We start from the raw sequence: 25,313 nt of genomic DNA, 5'->3' as shown, positions 1-25,313 counted from the left end.
TCCATGAAGGGAGAGAGCGTCAGAATATCCTTGATACCCATGTCCCAGTATGATTTTACAGACCCGTTTCTGCACACTTTCCAACCTTTTAATTTGATCAGTAGTCAATGTTGTCATGTTGTAGTGTTCAAGTTCAGCATGTGGCAAAAAGCTGCTTGGTTTGAAAGCGACTTCTGTGTGAGCTGTGCTTCATACGTTCATATTTTTTGCACACAAATATTTGAAATTTCGGCTAATGTGACCACACCTTTACTTCTTTCAAACCCCAGTAAGCAAGCTAGATGATAGCAAAGAGGAGAATCTCTCAAGTAAAAAAAAAAATCACAAACTATTCCTGAAAGCTCTTGCAATACAGAGACAACATAATTATTTTTGGTTACACTTTATTTTAAGGTGTCCCTTGTTACAGTGTAATTATACATTTAAGTACTGAGTTAGGGTTAGGATTAGGGGTTTGGCTCAGGGTTACTTGCATGTAATTAATCATGCATAATGTATTGTTATTATAATAGTACATGTAACATGTAACAAGGACACCTTAAAATAAGTGTTGTTTTTTGTAAAGCTACCTGTACTGGGCTATTTCTTTTCATTTCTTGATGCTGAAAACTACAAAGCTAAACCATAATAATGGTTTTATAATAAAAATAATAACAAACAAATTGCAAAGAAATTTTTCTTTTGGTTTAAAAAAACATGCATAATGTATTGTTATTATAATAGTACATGTAACATGTAACAAGGACACCTTAAAATAAGTGTTGTTTTTTGTAAAGCTACCTGTACTGGGCTATTTCTTTTCATTTCTTGATGCTGAAAACTAGAAAGCTAAACCATAATAATGGTTTTATAATAAAAATAATAACAAACAAATTGCAAATAAATTTTTCTTTTGGTTTAAAAAAAACCCCTGAGCAATCACAACATAAGTGTTTAATTTTGAACTGTTCTTTTATCTGTTTTGGTGAATTATTCACATAAATTAATAGAAATAATCGAATGGCTTTTACAGTATTTTTGTTTGCACTAGTTCACAGAACAAATATAAAAACCTCTCATATGACAGCAAACAGCACAGGCTCCAATAGAAGCCCTGTTTTCGACTCTCTAATGTCTCCTCACCGCTCTGTGCTCTCAGGTCTGAACAACCCTGCTCTCTCCTTTTGCTCACGTCTGAACAAGGTAATTATACCTGCAGGTGTCTGATAGCTTTATTCATGGGACAATCCTTCCAGTTATCCTCTTTGATCAGTGGGAAAAAAAGCACTTTTGGGCTGTCATCTTCATCTCCAAAGCATAGGTACTCTCTCTCATGCTACGCTTGCCGATGATGAGAGAGACATCAGTATGGCAGCTCAGGGGGCCAAGTATAATCTGAATCTGACTGGAAGCTCTTAGAGAGACACAGGAAGTGCTTAAACTCAGATGTCGCCAAACTTAATTTTAAATCTCTCCCTGTTTGAAAATTAGGGTGGTATGTAGAACCAAAAAATCTTATATTTAATTCACTGACATCAAGCTATTCTTGTGTTAGTCATGTTGACCCAGAGAACAGAAATATGATCAAAGTCATTTTTCCATCCAAATATTTCCCGATTCAGTCTGTTTGACGACTGTAACACAAGTTGAAACCATCTTTTACTCATGTAATGTAGGAAAGATCCACTCAATTATTCACAATCAGAATGTTTTGGCTAGTCGGTCTTGGCAGACAGACCAATTCCCATTCCAGTTGCGAAATGTAGCTTGTCAAGAAAATGAACCCTGTAGAAACGAGGCAGAGTCAATCATTTCTTTTCTGCAAGAGACACCACAGCCAAAACAGGAAGTGATGCAATTCTGGACACAAATTACCCATTCGACCTATGATTGTCATGTATCTACAGCTGCCCCAGACCAACGTCCCAGAGATGTTTTTTTTGCCCAGACAACAAACAAGCATTATCTGGAGTAAGAATTCACCGCCGCTACTGACAGACACAAACAGAATCCGCAGCTTTGCTTTTCAATCTCTCCGGTAAGTCAGACAAGACTTACGTAATGTGTGTCACACAAACATGCCGCCTCAAATCCCGGCTGCAAAAACTTTAATGGCCTGCGCTTTGAAGACAGACCTTCCATGCGGTGGTTGTTTAATAATAAAAATGTGACAGCGGAATGGCTGTGGAGAAAGAGAGAGAGACGATCTCACTATTCCCATGAGCCTCAGTTTAGAATCTCTGACAGCCAATCACAAGACTCACAGCTTAGGGCACAGACATGCTTCTAGTTCTCTAAACTAACAGACTGTTTGAGTGAACAGGCTACAGCTACATTCTACAGGACAGTGAATTCATGTCTCAGAAATGTAATAAAAAATATCACAAACCAAGCATAAGTTGATTTGTCCTCTGATCAGTAGTCCACGGTGACCCTCAGGGCATTATGGGTAGCCATCTCTGCATTGACCAGTCAGAAGAAGTCAATCAGCAAACTGCCTGTGGAGATCAAAGGTACTCTCTTGCGCCTATGAAGATTGGTTTTGAGAGTTTTTACAGGGTGCTGGGGTGAAAATATAATAGGGGTCCAAACAACATTAAACTCCTTTGACTTTCATTGTTCAGTATGGACACTTTTTTATATCTACAAAAGTGAGTCAGTCATAAAGGTTTAGAAAGATATGAGGGTGAATACATGACATAACTTTTATTTTTGGGTCAACTATCCCTTTAAGCTTGAAGAAACAGCTTATCTCTTATTTAAATCAGGGTATATACAGGAATTAAGGAGTTAAATTTAATACATTTTAAGACCTTTTCTAAGACTCTATCCATACATTTTAGGACCTCATCACCACTCCAAGTTTTAACCGGTTACATCGGCGACACTTTAACGTACATTTACTATATATTGATTGTAAGATAGCACAACTAAACAGACTTACTTTATGATAACTCCTTTTCAATACAACATTATTCAGAAGGGGGGAATGAAGCACAAGAGAATTAATTGAGTGACTACTAACCAACGCAACCCAAGAAACAAGACTTAAACCACTAAACAAAACAACTGACAAAACTTATTGAGGAGGGAAAATAATGCTCTCCTAGCTAACGGGGCAATGAGTTCACACAGTATATTCAAAAGATGTATTTGTCACATCAACTCTTATAACTGTCTGCAAAGTGCAAACCATAGCTGTTTTGTGGAACACTTCTCATGACAAACATCTGACTGGTCAGACAGTTTACCTGTGATTACGGAGTGCTTGATTTGATGCAGACTTGACAGAGTGTCAGTACTGCACCTGATCAAGTCTGAATGACCATGGAAGGTAAAATAATGATCACAACTATTACATCATTTTAATTGTGCATGCGGATGGGAGCATGCGGTAATGGTCAGAAATTCAGCTAGAGGGGATCAACAAGCCTTGCGGGATTCCATAAATAAACTACACAGAACCACACTATTCGGACAAATATACATAATGAAAAGATGATTCAAAAGGTAATACCTTGGAAAATGGCATTTAAGACTTTTTAAGGGCCTTAATTTTCTCTAAATTGATTGATCAACTTTTAATACTTTTTAAGACCCCGCGGACACCCTGTTAACGTAGGTTCTTCTTTTAGAAGCCTGCTTGATTTTGAGAGACAGCTCTTACATGCTTACTGCCTCTACACTCCCGATAGTTCAAAGAAACGATTCAGTCAAATAAGAATAATGGACCATGTCAACTGAAGCCCTATACTCATGCCTCTATTAAACATAATGAGATCCAAGACATCTGAGAGAAGTTCAAGGAAAATCCTCAACTTGATAATGACAGATCTACACAGAGAGGGAGAAAAGGAAATGTATGATGGAATAAGCCCTAAACAAAGACTTCTTATATTATAGAAATATGCCTATTTTCTCTGACTGAAGGGAGGCGGATATTAAAAATAAGACTTATACTTGGCATTCACCATAAGAGCTTTTGAGCAGCCATTCACTCTAAGTGCAGACACAAATGCCGTTCCTTAAAAGTATTCTAACAGAGCATTTACTTTTACAATAATAGTTCCTCCAAATAACTAACATTTATACAAGTACACACTCTTTCCAAGATCACTCTAAAGCCAGCCAAGTCTAGCAGGGAATACTTCAATAATGTAGTGGAGGATTTATAGAGTGTTTTGTCAAACATTTTTAAGTCTATTCGCAAATCACTACAGTTCAGCAGAATGTGATGCAGCAATATTTCATATAAGCACTGGAAAATCTGTCACTCTCACAAAACTATTTGCGAATGCATCACGGCGGCATAATACCATTGCACTGTGCTAAAACAAGCCCTGTTGTCTTTGATGTACAACACATTGGAGAACCAACTGTTTAAAGCCTGCAGTGCACTTCGTAAATGATGACAATAAAGAGAAATGTTGTCCAGTGCAATAATACGATTGCCAACATAATTGGTTGCTGCTTTCCCAGATATTTTCTAGAGAACAGCTCTGTTGCCTCTACCCATGTTGTTTTACAGAGCAAGCTATTCATTACAACAGAGCAGGGGTCTTTAACTGGGGGGTCCACGGCAGTACTGCAGGGGCTCTGACAATTATTTTTTGATGTAAAACTAATTTTGTGAAAAAATAAGAACTTTGAGTTAACTTCAAAGCTAAAGAAGCAAGAGTTCAGTTATTTATACATCATACCATCTGCATATAAAGGGGTCCCTACTCTATTTTTCTATTTGAAATACACAGTTCAAATATTCTATTAGGTGACCAATTCCCTTCTGAAGCAGTTTTGAGATGGCTGTCTGTGTATAAAAGACCATATTTTTTCTGATAAGTTTGAAAGAACATTACATGAGCATAGCACAACATAGCAGGAACATGAACAGGGGTTATATAAGGTCCTTATGAGATGAGAATGCGGGAAAAACACAAGTGCTGCAGTGAGCTTCCTTCCATCCCTGCAATCCCATCCCATCAGCATCAAACACATACACACAGCCAACACGCAGTAAACGGCCAGGATTTACTTAATGCCCCTGGCTCAGAATGGCTTGGAGCCTGGGCACTTCCTGTATCCTCTCATCCTGGAGAGAATTTTTTTTTTGCCCTGTGGCTTCAGCCCAATTCAACATCTTGATTTAGTACCAAGAGAAGCATAAGCATCGATAAAGAGCAGCTTACAGTGTTGTTGAGACCGAATGGGCTCCCACTGCTTCCTCTCTTCCACAATGGGAATGAGAATATTGAAACGTAAAACTGTATCCTCTAGCGAAAATCACGCCGCACAAAGTAAAACAAAACATAGACTGTAAAAAAACGTGGACGTAATGTCCGTGATGTCACCCGTAGGTTTCTGAAGAGCATTTTTGAAGCCTAAAGTGGGCGGAGCGGGCCGTCGCCATCTTGGCAGCTCCTCACTCTCGGATAATCGAAAATGGACAAAGAGGCGGGACGAGGGTGGAACTGGTTGCTGAAACCATGCCCGCCTAGCTCGACGGTGGTGACAGCAGTGGCAATCCACCTGTCACTCAAGTGGCCACGCCCTTAATTATGCAGAACTTTAAGGCTTAATATAATTTAAACGGATGAGTTATAAAAAAATTCCCCCCCCTCACAGTTGTCACGAAGGGCAAAATTAGCTATATAGACCAAAACCACTTTTTGTACCAGGCTGTAAAAAAAAAAATTCTGCTGTAAAGTTGGGCATTTTAACATGGGGGGTCTATGGGATTGACTCTAGTGGCCAGTCGATGAATTGCAGTTTAAGTCACTTCCGTGTTGGTTTCAAGAGAGAGACCAGAAGGTTGCCACTTCAAAAAAACCTGATAAAGTGTCACTAGTGAAAAAGAGCACAGACAACATCAATCCTTGTAAAAGGGGCTACAGTGACCTTGCGTTTGTATCAGGAAATAATCCTCAATAGATAGTTGGAACGTACCCTCGATAGAAGAGAGATCATTTTCTTTGATAGCCTTAATTAATTCATTGATTTATTCAGCGCTCCAGAAGCTCCTTAAATCACTCCTTAGATTATGATCTCACCGGTACACATCAAATGCGTGAAATTTGGTGTCTTATGTGCAGTAACGGATATGCCTGCAGGTGGAAATTAACTGAATAACAATCAAAAGCATATTAAACACAGAAAGGTGCCATTTAAAAAAAGAGAGAGAAAAAGTCACACTTTTTGTTACTAAAGGTAAGTTTTTAAAGCGATTTTCGTCACGCATGCTTATCGCCCATCTTTGGGGAGCACCACCAATGTTACCTCACTCCTGGAACAATGCCTTTCGCTCTCTCAGACTTTCTGAGGCGGGTTCTGACGAACGTATCAACCCATCTTTATTAGCCTAGACCCCGGGAGAGAGAGTAATGGGCACAGCCCAGCAGCGTGCTGCTATCTCTTTCAGACAGCAGACCGTGGCCCCCTCCATGGCCCTATTTAAAAGGTACTTATATTTTCGCTTCAAGGAACGCAGTTTTCCACTATGGCAGGAGATCCTCGATAGCCGCACACACACCCAAAACAGAAAAAAGTAGGAGGAAAAAAAAAAGAGGAGGGGGAAACTTCCTCATTAGAATTCCAACAAGGTGGATGATTGCCAGTGGAGACTATAATGTAATTGTCATGGCAACTACACAATGTACAAAGATCCCAGTGGAATTACTCTGATTCTCCCCTTCCCCCTTTCCATAAAAGCCATTGGTTTAAAAAAGAAACCGAAGACATTTCGGTTTGGAAATCTCAGATGAACTGACAAGCTCTAAATAATTTCACAGGGTGAAAAAACAAAACCATCAGGTTCCAGACAAAAATCAATTAGCCTATATATGGCTGTGAAATTGTATACAAAAACAGTACGTATGAAAAATTAAATGGGCTAAAAGAGCACGTCTTTAAGGCAGACGTGGAACAATACTAAAAGAAATGGATTTTCTGCATTTACACCTCTGCAAGTGAAGCCAGCCAGACTTATGCAGAGGCTGGAGGAACAGCCACAAGCAGAGGGCACCGCTCTCCTCACCCATTCGCCCACTCTAAGGGGAACCAATGTGATTACTGCATTACCCTCTGGCAACCCTGCTTGAATTCTGAGTCTGCCTTTAACCAGCTCGCTCATCTAAAGACTGAGAAACAGACAGAAAGAGAACAAGGCAGAGCGGATAAAGGGTCAACAAAGGAAAATCTAAAATGAAAAGATTCATTTAAGCATTTTTTTTGTCTCACTCCTAATCACCGTTCCACATCTGTGCATGGCTGACAAAGTTTTCAGTACAGACGGGGAAAATAATGCAAGCCCTGATGCAGGCTTTGCCCTTTTTCAGGAATTTATTATTTAACCGAGATGACAAAAAAAGCAAGGGACTGAGGAAATTAGCTGAAATTAGTTTCAACCACTCCACCTCCCACAAAACCGGGTCCATTGCACTGTCAAACGGTCGTGTGAGAGAGAGTTTGCTTGTGTGTGTGATATGTGTGAAGGAATAATGCTAATGTTTTCAAAAGCCGATCTTCAGCTCACCATTAGCGGCTTTCTGAGTGTCCAGCACAGAGCTGAATCGGTGGTGTTATTGTGCCTTCGTTAAGCTTATTGTCAGCAGGAAGAGGGGGGAAAAAAGCTATTTTAAGGGATTTATGCACTCTGTGCTTCCATGGGCGGGCAGTGGAACTCCAGGCCAGCAATACCTCCTTTCAGAGCGCTACAAAGGAAATGTAATTACCTTGATATGGTGGCAAAGGGAAAGGGCAAACTCTCAATATGCAGTAAATGCACTCATGCTGAGACCAGGCAGGGCTAATTTGCTACTGATCTGTAGGAGTTTTTCCTCATTTCTCCCCCCACCACCTATTTCTCTCTCGCCACTCTTGGGGAAAAAATTGCATGAAGGAGTCATGACCCTATTCCTACATGTGGCTGGTCTCCTCAATCCTAAACAGGACAGTATGAGATACCGGAGGCATGAGGTATGCATATTTAAAAACAGAGGTATGAAAATCTTTTTTTAGAGAAAGAAAGAGAAAGATACTGGCCATAAACTCTTGCTTGGCCTTAGGCATTCACATTGTGGGGTAATTTGCATGAATATTATTTAGAGGCACATAAAAAGCACTCAATGGTTAATAAGACGAAACTCCTGGAGAAGTTTAATTTAGTAATGCTAATTAATTCACTTTTTCATTAGCCTCCATTTCAGATTAGGGAGACTCTAAAGACAGAAGCAGAGAACACAGCGTTTTTGGAAAGTACAAGTAAACCGCCACTCATCGCTGCAGTTGAGAGAGAGATGCAATTACATTTTTCATTGATAAGGGCAAGTGCTTCCATTATTCTACAGGCTTTTCTCTTTGTTTTACTTAATTTAAAAGTAAAACTGACACATTTGTAATAAAAATCCACTATTGTAGTTGGCATCCAGTATTTGCTAGGGCTGGGTAAAAACTGATTTTCAATAGACATTGAATCAAATTTTTAGAATCAGTGCAGTCAAATTCTCTAAACAAGTGACTTTTATGAGTCTGTTTTTTTTAACTAACTGAATGAAAATGATTATTAAAAATTACCATTACTATGATTTTAATGCAGTATAAACTAGGACTGGGTCTACAAATATCCATTTTCAATCAACATACATGACCAGTGTAGTCTGATTCAGAACAAATTACTTTTCTTCAGTTTGTTAATCAAAAACATACAGGGCAACCAGTAATTTCCCGTCCTTCTAATGAAAAGTTCAAAAAGATGAATTACCAGTTTGAATTGGTCTAATTGGCCCTATCATTTACAGCATAAGGAGAGTAAATTATAACTGAAATACACCCCAAAAAAAAACAGAATTAAATCAATAGCTTATGAATCAGCAATCAAATCGCATATGGAAATGTGTATTAATACCCCACCTTACTATTCAAAACTAAACAGAACTTACTAAAATTGAATGCATTATGCTTGCTGAGACAGTGGCAGATCCTCAAAGAGGTGCGCAAGAAGCAGATTTCTGTGCTAGAGGCGAATATAAAACAAAAGATTTCTGTTTTAGCAACCAACATAACACCTTTTAGCACCTGACAGCTCCATGGGCACAATTCTCCGACTTCAGTTTGTCCTGTATAGTCACAAGAAAGAGGAAGATATATGCGAAGTGATCAGGTTTAACGGATGTACAGTAATGCACATAAAAGCTCCACTAAATGAGAATGAAAGGCTGTACAGTGCAAAATGGGCTTTTCCTTTAGACTTATTAGTAAGGACAAGTCTGTCAGCACAACCAGGCTAAAGCTGGGACATCAGAGAGGAGAACAATGAGAAACCTGAGATTCCTCAGCGGGTGAGAGAACGAGAGCGATGCAGAGGGGGAGGAGGATAAAGTGAATAAGAGGGAAAAAACGCTGCATTCTTGTAACTCAAGAACTGTAAGAATGTGTGTGGAGCAGGTATTTATGGAAAGGTGATGGCAGATAGTTGCTCTGGAAATGGCGACAACAAAAGAGAAGAGCAGAGAGTAGCGAAAGAAGAAGAAAAAGAAGAAAAAAGAAAAACAACCGCAGGCAACGCTCAAGGTGTGATGGCACCAGCTCTGCGTACCACGTCGTCATGGCAACAAGCAGCGGGGAGAAATGGCGATGTTAACATTCATTCAGAGAGGCAGCACATATCCATCAATCTCTAGCGCATAAAGAGGCAACAGCACGTCTGTTAATGGTGTGAAGCGCTCCATTGTTCTGCTATAATTATGCCAAAAAGGACAGGAAAAGGGTGTTGCTCTTTTCTTCACAAAGGGGTCCCAACACAAACACAGATTCAAAAGAGAGGCTTCAGTTTATCTCAAGGTATAAAAGAAGAGCAAACCTGACAACACACACACACATACGTGCACGCACACGGGGCACCCCGTGCACCCTCTGAAAGAGACACCAAAGGCGGACGTTCCCGCTTATCACTTTGTTGAGATAATCTTTTCTAAACACAGCCCTGGGCTTGCAGATAAACTCCAAACACAACATTCAAGGTGAGCTCTCTCTCTTCCTTCACTTCTTCCTTGGAATTCCATTTTTTTCCATTCGGTCCGTTTGCTGCCACACTCTGTCAGCAGTGGCAGGATGACGGGGTGGAGGAGAACCGGAGGAGGTGGTGAGAGGAAAACAAGATGGCACAGCGGCGTGAAGGTTATGACTTTGAACGTGCGCTAGCTGGGGACCGGAGCGCACACACACCGACACGCAAAGACACAAATACACACACACAGAGTGCTCCAAGTGTTCATATTTGTTCCAGGTCCTTCTCTACTCTTGCTAAGTCAAACATCTACATGGCTTTTCATAGCGGGAGATACGCATCAACTGGTGAAGGTCAACACCTGAGAGGGCAAAAGGGAATCACCAGCATTTGGCCTAGCCAAACAAGGCTAAAACGAGTAGTCTGCATTATTTGACAGTAAACAATATGTTAATTTGTGTTTTTGTTGTTGAATAGTGATTGACCTTGTTATTGTTAACTAGTAGGGCTGTCAAAAAATTCGAATTTTGAATATTGATCAAATTTAAAATAAAAATCCACATTCGAATGCAAAAACGTTGCATTCGAATTTTAGGTGTGCGTTAAGGAGGCAGCCTTATCAGTGGCGCACGAGATGCGATGACGATGTAAGTGTCGTTGCATTATAATGTTTTTGTTAGCCTATCCAGTTGAAGCCACTAGATGCGGCGCTGCTGCGTTGTTCTTTAAAAATATTGCAGAAGATCTTGTTTACATCAAAACTGAAACCAAGCCATTCACACAGAACACATATTTCACGCATTTTCTAGAGGGACATCTATCACCGTTGCACTCGCATCTCGCACAAAGGAGCCGCATGTTTAAAAAGCCATGTAAAATTAATGCAAGTTTAACAAAAAAAAAAAAAAACATATATATCGAGTCTTTATGGCGGGGGTTTTTCCCCATCCCACTGCATCTCATGTTTTTAAATGAAAAATGTCACTCTGTGTGATTGGCTTTTTCACCCTTTGTATTAAACTATGCATACATACATGATGCTGTTTTGTTTATAGTAGTTTGAGCAACTTAATGAATTATAATTGGTTTATAAACATTATGCACTTTTTTCACAGATAGTCATGTTATCTTATGCTGAATAAACGTGCATTAGTAATATTTTGCTCTATGCGCCCTCTTGTGGCCTCAGAAGAGAAGCCAAAACTTTTCTTCACCCTAACTGAAATTATGCATTTTAAATTTGAATATAATTCGAATTTTTATCATATTTAAGTACAAAATTCTAATTTACTTTTTGAGCCATTTTGACAGCCCTATTAACTAGAAATAAAAAAAGAACAGAAAAAAGTTTTCATAAACAGAAATCTGAAATAAAATGAATATTAGATCAATTCAACTGTCTTGGCGGCTAGATAATATAAAAGAAGTACTAAAATAACAAAAAAGTTATAAAATAAAAAATGCCAAAGAGAATATAAATAAGAAAAATTCCAAATATATAACAAAAATATAAAAATAAAAGCTACTTCTATACTACTGTAATAAATAATACCAAAATTACATTTACAATGTTTTACTCAAAAGTACTTTCTGAAGTTAATCCTATTCCAATTTAGATTACTTTTGGATATAATTCAGCTTTTAGCCTGAATATGAAAGAAAATCTCTTAGCTATTGCCTTATACAAGGAAAGTTCATGCAAAAATATTAATAACTAAGCCCAAACTATGCGGTCCAATTTCTAAAAGATATAATTGACACAACCCAAAATTATGATATTGAAAAAAAGAGAGAGAGTACACTGGTAGTGGTGTATGTTTTTGATCTGTTAGGATGGAAACACTGTGAAGAAACAGTGTTCTTGGGTTTTTAAGAATATCAAGATGTTCTAATGAAAATGTGATCAATCATAACAACGGTGGAGCCAGTAGTGCACAACACAACGAAATTTGCACAACACAACGAAATTAGCACAACACAATGGAAACAAGCCACAACGCAACGAAATTAGTACGACACAACAGAAACCATCCACAACACAACAGAAACAAGTCGCAACACAACAGAAACAAGCTACAACACAACAAAATTAGCAAAGCACAACGGAAACAAGCCGCAGCACAACCAAATTAGCACAACACAATGGAAACAAGCCAAAAATCAATGAAATTAGCACAACGAAACACAATGAAAGTAGTCCAATGTGTTGTGGAGATTTTGTTGTGTTGTGGAGATTTTGTTGTGTTGTGCACTACTGGGCCACCGTACAATGCAGATTAATATTGGATCATTATATTAGCTGATTATCAAAATAATCAATAGCTACAGTCCTAATGCCAAATGAGAAGTCGCTAGATACAAATCGAATGTCTAAAGTCATGCTACATGATTTCTTATGACATAAGCCCTTAGCGCTTCGGTTCTGACACGACTGCGGCATTTAATTAAAAAAACAAATGCCCCAATGCCTCCTGCACTCATAAGTCACTGTGCCAATGCAGTGCTGGCATGTCATTGCAATCATTGCAACACAGTGACTCACTGAGGATCTGAGGTTATCAACTCCTAGTAAGTCAGCTGAGCTTAAGGTCAGAGGGACACACGGTATCTGTGCTGTCAGTGATCATGGTTTGAGTGGGTGGCCGTATATTTGCCGGCTTTGCAGGAAAACCGTGTCGCTCTCAACAGTAGCTGCAACTCGCAGCAGTGGCCAACAGCAGAGGATGAGTCACATCAAACAAAGCACTAAATCTGTCCAAAACACACGCGTTTGTGCACAAGGAGACGTGTGTCGCATCTCCGAGCTCTTGAGCCCTCAAACAAAGGATGAAAGAGATTAATTGCCCCCCGTCTCAGAACCGCGTACAGTATCCACATCATCTCTTCAAAAGGAGTAGAAACCGAGAAGAGAGACTCAATTGAGGGCTGATAATAATGTGTCACTATAACTGCAAATGCAGGGACAAGCTGAAACCTCTAGATACATCATAGTACGAAAGTAATGCGGAGATCTTAGTGGGAGATTGTCGAATGTCATATTGGCTTTGGGATCCGGCGATAGCTCTGGGTCTAGTGATAACTGTTTGAAATGGGTGTGAATGCACAGCACGCGCAGACTCGGAATCCCACCTGTTCAGAACTGTTTTGAGCGAGACGGTGAAGATGAGGTGTACAGAGACACGTGAAGCAGCCATGTGGTCTGAACAGGAGTGGAAAGGGGCTGAGAAACTCCACAGGGTGCATGGCACAAAGGAACTGTTCTCACCCTAATGAGCAGCCAGATCTCAACAACGCAAGCCTCCAGACTCTCAGACCTGTGCTACTCTCACATGGGACTGTATCAAACATTTTCCCTCACACTGGAGGGGTTTGAGTAACAAAGCTTCGGCCAAACACACAGCTTGTTGCTGAGGTTGAAGTGGGAGGCCTGTTCTGAGCGATTGGCACAAAAATCCCTTTCTGACTTCACAATCATGGTGTAATTACATCCACCTGCCTTTGTAATCTACTTTGGAAAAGGAAATCAAGAAGGAAGATGATTCAGACCAGAGAACCCTCTGAATGATGTATCTACAGAGAGGCCGCAGGCCTGAACTCTTACCGGAAAGCCTCCAGCACAGTCCTCTTCGGCAGACGAGGGGCAACTCGCTTGAAGGCGCTTTTGAAGTCATCCAGCTTCAAGAAGCCACGACCTGTAGAGAGCACAAAAATGTTAACAAGACTAATACTTTAAAACATCAAAAAAGTTGTTCACTGTGGGGCCGGGTATGTTATTAGAGCGCCACACTTGCAAGAGATCAAGCAAAGAGGATGAGATAAGCACAACTGAGAGCGCACTCTCATTAAAAAGTGGAGAGGAAAGGATAAAGGTGGGTAGATGAGAAGACAGAGGAGAGAGATGAGGAGTGAATACATGAGATAAGACGAGGAGAGGAGAGGAGAGGAGAGGAGAGGCAGAGGAGAGGAGAGGCAGAAGGGGAGGAGAGGAGAGGAGAGGAGAGGGAGAGGGGGGGGGGGGGGGTCACATCACAGTGGAGTCAGCTGTCTTAACCATGGCTTGTGTACTGGCCAATCAGAGCAGACTGCGCTTGTCGGAAGGAGGGACTTTGTAGAAAACAAAACATTTGAGAGAGGCGGGGCATATAGGACCTACAATAATGTACAGAATTTGAAAAATAATGTGTTTTTTGAACATTAAAGCATGTCAACATATTCTGTTACACCAAATACACAAAATAATGATCTTTAAAAAAGCATCATATGACCCCTTTAAGGAATAAAATCAGCTTTCTTTGCTCATTCCACCCACTAAAAAGCTGATGGATAAAGCCGAAAGTACACTTCCCTTGTCCGTGTTCCGCTCCGGCTCACAGATTATCTGCGTGATGTTATTTTTGTCATATTTACAGTCCGATGAGGTTCACACACACCGTCCACATACAGGCCAGATTTTGAGTCTGTGAGGACTTGTTAGCAGACAACAGTGTTGGACTAGGCAATATGACAAAAATAAAATCTTGTTTTCTTAAGTTTTGACCAATTCAAGATTTAGATTTTTTTATGTTTAACCGGTCAACTTAAAAATGTAACTGCAACATGATTCAAGTAACTTTCTCTTTGTTAACCATTTGGTTAAAAAAAGTTTTATTCCAAGTGCATCACACAAGAATTGGTTAAAATGGTGCAAATGTAAAACAAATGAATTGATAAATATATTTGAATAATAGATGAAATATATGAAGGCATATATTGTGCAAACGTGTTTTAAACATAATAATTTCACAAATAAGAAAAATACTAAATATTTCTTACGCAAAAAAGACATGCAGTTTTAGAGGTTAAAGGCCTGTTCACACCAAGAACAATAACTATAAAGATAACTATATTAGTGTCCACACCAGCAGACGATATCGTCTGTTTATTCTAATCGCATGCTCGTCTGCCGCTTTAAATTCTCAAGTTCATTATAGCAGGAATGATTCTGATTGGGTGTCATATTTTATCATTCATAAGCTGGAAAAAAATCATTCTAAAAGTGATTCCAATGATATTGTTTCTCTGTGCCTTTATCATTATAGCTGTGGTGTGGACTTTGCTATTCTGTAATATTGAGAACGATTTTTAGAACTATATTTTTATCGTTATCTTAATAGTTATCATCCTTGGTGTGAACAGGCCTTAACTCAAAAAGTCAAGACAATTCATATTCAAAATGAAATGTAAAAACAAAGACAATAACAGCCTTTTAGCCTGTCACCATCATGCAAACATGAAATATCAAACATACAGCAGTAGTTCTTTACAGATTTTAGCATTTTGCTGTGCTGCTTTTCCACTGTGTTTTCTATGTAAACATGCACTTGGTGGACATCCAAGACTATGGATATAAGTCTACATTTTTGTTTTCTCTTAACTGTAACCACTGGCGTATCATCAATGTGTCTAATTGTAATATTTAATATTTGTATTCAAAACCATGAAAAAAAAGGAATAAAAATTTCGAATTAATCGATAAAATTGCCCACCCCTACAACAGTGCATGTGTGAGTGATCCAAGCACTTGAAAAGTTTGGATCACAAGATGTGTCCATCCACACTCATGGTCAAAGGAATATACTCTGAAAAGCTAGACACAAGACGGCGTGGAAAATGAAGTATACCTAAGTCCACTTGCAGTATTTTGCCTGATATTGTGAGAGCAAGAAGCAAGATCGGCTGAGATCTCAAGAGTGTCTCCGGGAGCCTCTTCCTGAGAGCTCAAAGGAACAGCTTGTTGTGCCTTCTTCTCAGCGGCTTGCACGCAGGACTTTGATTTGCAGGAAATGGCTCCCCTGAGGAAGTTTAGAGCGCTCGCATCCAAAGTCAGAGCTGAGAGTGGAATCTGTTTAGCGTGTCTGCTGAATTGATGAGAGGCACATCAGCGCACAGAGCGGGGGGATTATAGGGGGGTGGGGGTCGCAGAGCACTGTGACATGCATGTCAACACGCCAGACCCGACAACACCAGCTCACCAACCGTAACCAAACACTGCCCTCCACAGCCACGACAACAGGGATGAGAGCGGACTACGGAAACCAGAAGATCTGTGCAAAACTACTGTAGAAAAATGACACATCTCATATGTAAAAGAATTTGAAGTGTTAGAAAGGTGCATAATTGCATGATTTATTTGCTGAATGCAGGAGAAAACAAATGTTTTGATGACAAAGCCTGAGTTGGAATCGGCAGGGAGCTCAGCTCACTTTCACACCGGGTGAGAACGGGAGGGTTTCCAACTGCACCGAGCATGCTCTGTCACCGGGCAGGCTGTCACTTCAGATGTGAATGGGAGCGACGCACTTCAGCGCGCTTTAGCTTCCAGCACGTCCCCATTGAAGATGAGGACGGGGGTGACGGTGCAGATGAAACAGTCAAACGTCTCATCCAGTGCAAACTGTTCAGCCGCAGATAGGAGAGGACTTGCCTCTGTTGGCAGTCTGACAGGAACATCAGGCAGAGAAAGCCAGGACAGAGGGTTTAAGCTTAGCTGGCAGAGGAACAAAGACAGTCAATCTGGGAACAGCTGAAATTATTAAGACACTTTACTAGCATGTAAGCTCTGCTGGAGAACACCTGCCTGACAGTTGTCCTTCAGCTTTCCAGCTGTGCATGTTCATTCACAACCGTTTAATGAGAAGCCAATTTCATTTTCAAAAAGATTCAAATTTGATACAAAGAGCATTTTATAGCACTATCAATTGTCAGTGCTGATTTACACAGTTAAGACCAGAATTGCAATAAGTTGGGTGAGTTAAGAGTAAGTCTGAATCACACTTACAATCTCGGTTCTAAAATTAGCTAATTTTCAGGTCGCTCAGAATTCGTACAAGGGTTGAGTGAACTCGCTCACAGCAATTTGGTCCTCGAGATGAATTTGATGGTTCATTAACATTCACAATTCTAATTAAAAGCCAACTGTATTTTTTGAATGCCTACTACTTTATTTTTATATTGCTGGAGACTATTTTAGGTCCTAGGAGGATGTAAAAATGCTCCAAAGCCTGATCGGAAGGCTCACAGGAAGTCTGAGATATTTCAAAGCAGTCTGAGAAAGCAAATGAGATGCCAAAGAGATAAACAGAAAGTGAATGAGAGAGTCAGCTTCGGGCAATAATGGGTCCATCGAACATCTGCTGAAGAGGCAGCCTTCACATGTATTATTATGCTCAAACACACCAGTTTTCCTCTTTAATGGCGGGTCAGCAGGGTTAATGAAATAAGATCCCTCGACCATTCTGAGCAGATTCAATCAAGGTCAGCTGATATGCTCCTCCTGTGGTCACTTCTAACTTACTCAGTGAAATTATTTCTGTAACAAAATTAATTAGTTAATTATACATTTGCCTCTCATTGGAATATCCTATAAACAGTTCCAGAGAGGGCGAATGATCCACGGAGACCACAAGACCCATTTTACTGTTTTCTACCCAACCTTGAAGAATAAAACATTGGTTCAGACACTTAGTTTCATAGTTTAACTTCATATTGGGCAGAAATATACTTCAGCAACAGCAGTAAAGATAAAGGGAACCTTTGTATTTGACTTTCTAGTTTATCAGGCATTAACTGTTTAAAAAATCTGAAATTAAATCACCAAAAAAGGTTTATTTCTTTTTCAACGAATATGAAAGGAAAAAAACTACCAGGGGGGAGAATATCCATTGCCTGGTAGTCACAGTGGGCCAAAAAAAGGACACATGGCGCCCTCTACTGCAATATAGAGAAAACACCACCCATCCCCAATACCACAATCGTGTGTAAACTACACATTAGAAATTTGCAACCAAATATAATAGCTGACAAAAGCACCAACCCTTGTTTAGAGAAATGTTTAAAAAAAAAAAGTTTTTTCCTCCCTGCGACAAGTGCACCATGCATTGCATTCATTTCAACTTCACACTGAGCACATACTTATTCAAAGTGACTCAAGGTACACATCTTGCCAATATGCATGTTTCTTTTCTGGGAATAGAAACCCTAGACGTTCTACCACGCACTACCAGCTGAGTAACAGGAACTGTAAACACAGCAAACCACAAAGTCCTTGCACAACTCATTTGGTCAATAAATGTGAACTGCTTTGGTCAATAGATGCTCACAGTTATTCTAGGCCTCTAATATTGTTTACTTCTAGTTCTCCTTGGCTAATGGGGCCTAAACTTAGGTATGTGACATATTATAGTCATAACCACCTTAGTACTTGTCGCTTGCACTGTTTTGTTTTGCTCAGCTAAAACCCCACATTTAGTGTGCATATGAAAGTGAAGTGAAAGTGAAGTGAACCCATACTTGGAATTAGTGCTCTGCATTTAAACCATCCAAAGTGTACACACACAGCAGTGAACACACACACACACCGTGAACACACACCCAGAGCAGTGGGCAGCCATTTTTTTGCTGCGGCGCCCGGGGAGCAGTTGGGGGCTCGGTGCCTTGCTCAAGTATTGACGGTAGGAGAGAGCGCTGTACATTCACTCCCCCCAACTACAATCCCTGCCAGTACGAGACTCGAACCCACAACCTCTCTAACCATTAGGCCACGACTTCACCCCCCCTTATGCCTTGTGCCATATGCCTTGTACTTGCACAGAAGACAATCCCAAAATAATTTGCACAGGTGCAAAAAGACTGCACAAGTGTTTCAACTGATATGCTATTCTTTAGCATTTCCACAAAATAAAGATCATGAGGTCTGCAAGCAGCTATATCACCAGTCTAATTTTCTATCAACTCAAATGTATTGAAGCGTTCTGCATGTTAAAACATGCAGAACGCATAGAGAAAGAGGAGGAACATACAGTGTACATCAAATGCACTGAAGATCTGCCTCGTCTTCTCATATGGATCTTCTGCTGACATCTTCTTCTCCATGAGAGACACAAACAGCTCCAGTGGGACGCCTTTCAGAGATAGAGAGATAGAATACTGGGTTTATTACAAAGCTCTCGTCTGAAGTGCATGCTCTTCCTTTACATGACAGTCATCTGAAAGCACTGTGTTTAAAGGAGTAATATCTTTCCCTCTTGCCTGCAGGGTAGTCATTTTTTTCTCTGAGTGCTGTTATTGAGATGAAAAAGGAGTTCTAGACAGCATTCTCGTGAAACACCAAACACACAGAGGCCGTCTGGTAAGGAGATCTGGGTGGGCTACGCTGACAGTGATGGCAGCAACTGGGGGATAAACCTCTACTGGGAAAATACTAAATTAATTAAGAGATCCAAGGACAGATGTGATGGCTCCACTGCACTTCGAGTCATGCCAAAACATACGCTGTAATCTGTCCTTTGAGAATCTCACGCCAAGTAATAAAAGAATACTACATGAACACTGAAAGGACTGTTTTCTAAAAACAAGTTAGTAAGCAGATTTGTACCTCTTTCTGAAGAAAACATGAGTGGTGCTTGACTAGAAGAAACACAAACACAATGCTAGAGTGATTATCAGGGTTCTGCTACGTGGTCATTAATGTGTTTTGGATGGGTTTTAGTTGGTTGCTCACTAGTTGGTTGCTCACTAGTCCATGTGAAAAATCCCAACATCAAGTTGATATTCTGGTCCCTAGATATGACACGCCTACCTCCTTCCCTCCTTTTTTGTCTGAAAAATCACACGTCTGATTGCTTAGAAAAGTAATAGCACACCTCTTCTCAAGCTGCATGATTTGAGGCATCACATACTGTATATCTGTAGCACAAATGGTGACGTACAAGATACATACCGATGTTTTCAAAATTGTCCAAATCCCTTATCTTAAGCAATAGTAATAGTAATGCTTGCCTTAGCAAGAACTTTTAATAACTAAAACACAATCATGTTTTCTTAAAGTCACAACGTAACAGAAGTAGTGACAGATCTTTTTATCCGCACTGTGACATACACCCATGTGAGATGGATTATCAAAAATCAAAATTATCGAAAATTTTAAATGTAGGGCGGTGAAACATGCATGGATGTATTATTCACAATAAGATAAATAACATGCATTTAAAAAATAGACGAGGAAATGTTCATTTCATATTGACTTTAAAGTGTGCTGCCAAATGTTGATAGAATTAGGACAAATTTGGCCTACAGAGATTTTAAACACCACATAAACGATATCTGTTTCTGTTATCATCACATAGCCATGAAAATCTATTACTTAACCTACATATTTGAATGAATTTATAAAAGTATTATAGACGCACAATGCATCTACTTAGTTCAGTTTTTAATACCCTTACACTCTCTAACAAAATATAACCCAGACAGCATGTTTGGCAACAAATAAAAGACGAAGAGCTGTGCAGACCTCTTTAAAACCCATCTCTCTCTCTCTCTCTGTTTCCCTCGTGCCTTTAAACAATGCTGGTGCAGGAAGCCAGATCAGGGCTGACTGACATTCACTGTGATACAGAGCCCATCAGTCAAGGATGTGTCAACTGGGTGGTCTGTACGTCCTTCCCAAGTTCCCACCCCTTTCTTAATTTCTGCCTCTCTACAATCTTCACTACCTTGGGGTCTTACTATGCTCTTATTTTTTCAAGTGGTTTTCTTCTCACTGCCCTCCCCTTCCCTCTGATCCTCACATCTTCTCTCCTCTTTTGCGTGACTCATTCAGCAGAACAGACCACTGCCTGACTTACTCACACACACACACAAACACAGGGAAATGTGCAACAGTGTTCTCGCCTAGAGCTCCTATTTAAAATCATGGACATCTCTGATTTGATGTGCTCTTTCCTCCCTTTTCACTTCGGACTATCCCTGAGCCATCCAGCCCAGGGTGGAAGCTGAAATACAACACTGCATGAATGCTTAATGTTGCATAACCAGCCTAAATATAAGAAGTTTTTTGGAGAATCAAAGACAAAATCTAAACCTTAAGATCTAATCTACTGTCATTCTGGTTAGTCAAGCATTTGTCTGGGCTTTTCAAATCAAGTGCCATCATAATCAAATATTTGTCATACAAAGCCTGGGAAGAGCCCATGTTTACATTTGCATGAATCTGAATGCAGTTCAATACATAGGGCTTCGACATTTTCTGAGTTTTCCTCTAGTGTTCTCAACAAATGCTGGCTATTTATGCAGGGATGTACAGATTAAACAAAAATTCTGGTCAATATTGATTATCTGATAAGTACTTTCGTGTCAGATAAATTGTTAATAATAAATTAATATAAATTGATATTTTGATAAAAGACAAGAATAGCAGGAAATATGTGCCACACTGAAATGTCAATAATTTAGCACTTCTTCATGAATCATAATGGTCACCACAAAATGGTATTTACCTGCATAAGAGTTTTTACCACACCAAAAATTAAAAATACCTATAAGGCCCAATCCCAATTCTACCCCTTAGCCCTTCCGTTCACGTGAAGGGGTAGGGGTGTCTCAATTCTCTTTTGGTTGGAGGGGTAGGGGTAAGGGGTAAGGGGAAGGGCCAGATAGCCCTTCAAACGAAGATTTTTCAGGACCACACTTCAAACGAAGGGGTATGAATTATCTCAGCGTAAACCGGCTTCAGCGGCAACATGGCTGCCCGAGCAAACAAAAAGACACATAAATGTAAGCATTTTTGCCATTAATAAAGAATTTAACGAAAAGTAATCATTTGTTTTCATTTGAATCGTGAGTTCATATTTACGGTCATGTTACTCAAAGAAATGTTTGCAAAAAATCGCTAAAGTTTGCTAACGTAATTTCATTACAGACTGCACGATAGTGCCACAACATATTTTCATGTCTGATCAGGGCGATAACCACCATAGACATTGAGGGGGGATAGCCCCCAATAATTAAAAATCGCTAAACCCTTTTCTCAAATATTGCCAATTCGAGAGAGAGAGAGCAAGACAGAGAGACAGAGAGATGAAAGTTGCGTGTATGCGCGTCTGTGCGTTTCACTTTTTAGAGTGAGTTTACTTCAAAAACAGCGATTTTATCCTCTCATTGCTGGAAAATATAATGTAGCGATTCAGTATTTAAACTGTTATTAATAAAAGTCGTGGAGCAGCGCTGACCAGTTTCTTTGCTCCTGGATGTGTGAGCTGCGCAATCTCTGATATACTGTGTGTGTGTGTGTGTGTGTGTGTGTGTGTCAGTGAGCAGCGCATTAATATAGAACAGTAATTAAAGGCTCTAATGCACACCTGCATAGGTGTGTGTATTGTAGGAGCTAGACGATGTCGTGTAACGGTGTAGTAGTGGTGTCCCAATTCTTAGGGGAATATTTTCACCCCACTCTGTTTCAAGGGACAAGGGGAAGGGGTATAAAATAGAATTGGGATTGGGCCTAAGTATTCCTATAAAAATGCTACAGACAAATGCAAACAACTTATTAATCAATAAACTAAAACGACTCCAACTATTCAAAGCCATGGTGTAGTGGTTGCTCTGTCACATTAACCTGTGGCGCTCATGGAGGCAAGGCGAGTATCCCTAACACAAAAAAGGCCAAAAATAAACATCTGTTATTAAATATAACAATAATATTCTAATTCTAATCTTTAAAAAAAGCATTTGCACTCTTATTCATTTGGTGCTTGTTTTCTTTATAAAAAATAAATAAATAAATAACACTAGCTTTCTAATCTTTTTGTATTCTATCTGTTTTCTTTTCATTTATTATACAATTAACAAAAGCAAAAAAGACCTCTAACACTAGCTTGCTCTATTCTTTTTCTATTCTATCAGTTTTCTTTTTATTTATTATATTATTTAAATAACCCTTGCTACGTGTACTGCGTTAAGCTAACTGAGACTTGTTATAGCACTTGTATATCATTGCTCTTTTGTTGATTTTGATTGCTTCCATTGTCCTCATTTGTAAGTCGCTTTGGATAAAAGCGTCTGCTAAATGACTAAATGTAAATGTTATGTAAATATCCATCAGTTACCATTGTGGAGGAATTTCTGAATCAACAACATCTCACATCCTGAAGCTTTCATGCCTCTGTGCTAAAAATAGAGGCACTAGAAATCGCAATTAGAAGATAGCTAGCTGTGTGACCTTTCCTCCGTTTCTCGCTTATTTCGCTAGTGAAAAGAGACGAAAGAGAGTGAGATAAAGGACAGTGGCAAGGGGGTGAGTGGGCTAGGCAAGTGGCAGTGGTATTGTGAACACCGTGTAGCTCTGAAGCCTTAAGTGGCCTCTTTTCCGTGCGATGAGCCTGCCAAAGCATTTCACTACTGAGTCTAGTCAAGCCTCCCACATCACCACCAGCAACCCTCTCCTCCTGACCGTCACTAATTTAGTAATCACATGAAATTCAAAAGAGGGGCAATTTAATTCACCATTTGCTCTGAGCAAGATTTGATGGTGGAATATTTCATCACACAAAGCATGCCACTTTAATTAGATTATCTTCTGCTTTCCCACAGGGCAGCATACAAAAGCAATTTGCTTGTGGGACAAAACAAGAAACAAATTACTTACTAATCTAGGTCTTCAACCATTTAATGTCTCCCTCAAAATGCTGTCAAACCCCCATTTTCCTCAGTGTTTCTGTCTGTCAAAAGGGCCTGTAGAAATCCTGTATGCATTTCACGGCAACATTATTTACCGCTGTTTGTCAGGATTTCATTACTGGCAATGTGTAAAAAGATTACACAGTATCTAAGTCAAGCTCCTTTTCCTTTCACTTTGCCTGAGTGGTATAAAATGTGGTTTTCCACATAGAAAAATCAATCAGGAGCGAAATTGTGAATATAATTTTAGACTGCACATCAATGTGGGTTGAGCGTCTGCTGAAGGTGAATCGCAAAACACTAAAATACACAGCACTGGCATGTGTACAACTGTAATTCAATATTGTAATATATATTCGACATGTAACAGTTACTATATTATGCCCTTACCTGGACAGTCAGCGCCATTCTCCATCAAGATATTGGTCTCTGACTACAAGAGAAAATACAAAATTAATGTTAAATTACAACAAAAATATATAAACAAACTAAAAATATTAAGCAAAACTGTAAATAACTAAAAAAATCTCCAATCCCTTTCAGCTTAAAATCATAAATATATGTAGGCTATACTTCACACACAAATATTTGTCACTATAAGTATTGAAATCATGTTTTCACTTAGTAAAACGGTTTTGATTATCTGACAGTCCGATAAAACGAGATCGATCCACTTCTGGCAGTTATCGGCATAAAAAAGACGGCAAGTTGCGCGTTACAACAAAAATATATAAACAAACTAAAAATATTAAGCAAAACTGTAAATAACTAAAAAAATCTCCAATCCCTTTCAGCTTAAAATCATAAATATATGTAGGCTATACTTCACACACAAATATTTGTCACTATAAGTATTGAAATCATGTTTTCACTTAGTAAAACGGTTTTGATTATCTGACAGTCCGATAAAACGAGATCGATCCACTTCTGGCAGTTATCGGCATAAAAAAAACGGCAAGTTGCGCGTTGCGCATGCGCATGCGCATATTGTGTTGCAATCCTAAACTTATTTCTAGTACGTTTAATATTCTAACATTGTTTGAAGTAACTCACATTTCGCTGTAGCAGTCAAATATGTAGCAAAATCTTTTACTATTACTCACTTTTGCTCACTCACAAAACCACAAATGTCTGAATTAGATGGTAGGCGATTTCCAAAGGGCTTTTTTCGCACTTGAACTGTACTCCGGAAAAATATGTGAATGGTTGTTCCAAACCAAAAGGTAAGCATCATAATCCCCACATGATGCCGTTTTTCTACAAGGCAGTAAACGAACAGCAATGCTACATATGTCATATCTATATGCAATGGTTACTTCGAGGGAATAATTGTACCGTTTTGGTCATGTGACTTGACTATCGTGATTTGTTGGCACTAGAACGACTCGGATTGATTTCAGTCCATCCGATTCCTGAACGAAAGAATCGTTCGAACCGGTTAACGTTATGTGAATCGGTTCAACGCAGAGAAGATCCAAATCAAAAGAACGATTCATTCAGGGAATCAAAGCTACAGTGTTGCCAAGTCAATTGGGCTACTTTAAAGGGGTCATATGGTGCGATTTCAAGTTTTCCTTTCTCTTTGGAGTGTTACAAACTGTTCCTGAATAGATAAGATCCCTAAAGTTGCAAAGACTAAAGTCTCAAACCCAAAGAGATATTCTTTATCAAAGTTAAGACTGGCCTGGTTTAAACCCAAGATTTGCATAACGCCGCCCAAATGTTCATGCAAAGAAAGAAGGCGTAACTTTATTGTTGCTGCCACCGCCATGTTGTGAAGACACTGTTTTTCGTTGTGAAAATACTTAGTTTGGCCTTCCAAAAGAGGACACGACTAGAA

The 25,313-nt window shown here is 39.5% G+C and overlaps 1 protein-coding gene across 1 annotated transcript in view; it reads right to left on the bottom strand.

Moving 5' to 3' along the window:
* Positions 1-25,313, bottom strand: part of LOC107583623 (EF-hand calcium-binding domain-containing protein 11-like) — an 81,994-nt gene that overhangs the window by 50,063 nt on the left and 6,618 nt on the right. Inside the window, exons 3-5 of the mRNA XM_016269910.1 lie at positions 23,864-23,906; positions 18,817-18,918; positions 13,581-13,671 (exon numbers count right to left, since the gene is read on the bottom strand). Coding sequence (XP_016125396.1) covers positions 13,581-13,671; positions 18,817-18,918; positions 23,864-23,906 — 236 coding nt within the window. The remainder of the gene's footprint in view (positions 1-13,580; positions 13,672-18,816; positions 18,919-23,863; positions 23,907-25,313) is intronic.

This window comes from Sinocyclocheilus grahami, unplaced genomic scaffold, assembly GCF_001515645.1.
Source record: "Sinocyclocheilus grahami isolate Dianchi unplaced genomic scaffold, SAMN03320097.WGS_v1.1 scaffold54.1, whole genome shotgun sequence".
NCBI lineage: Eukaryota > Metazoa > Chordata > Actinopteri > Cypriniformes > Cyprinidae > Sinocyclocheilus > Sinocyclocheilus grahami.
This window is presented reverse-complemented; position numbering and strand designations above follow the sequence as displayed.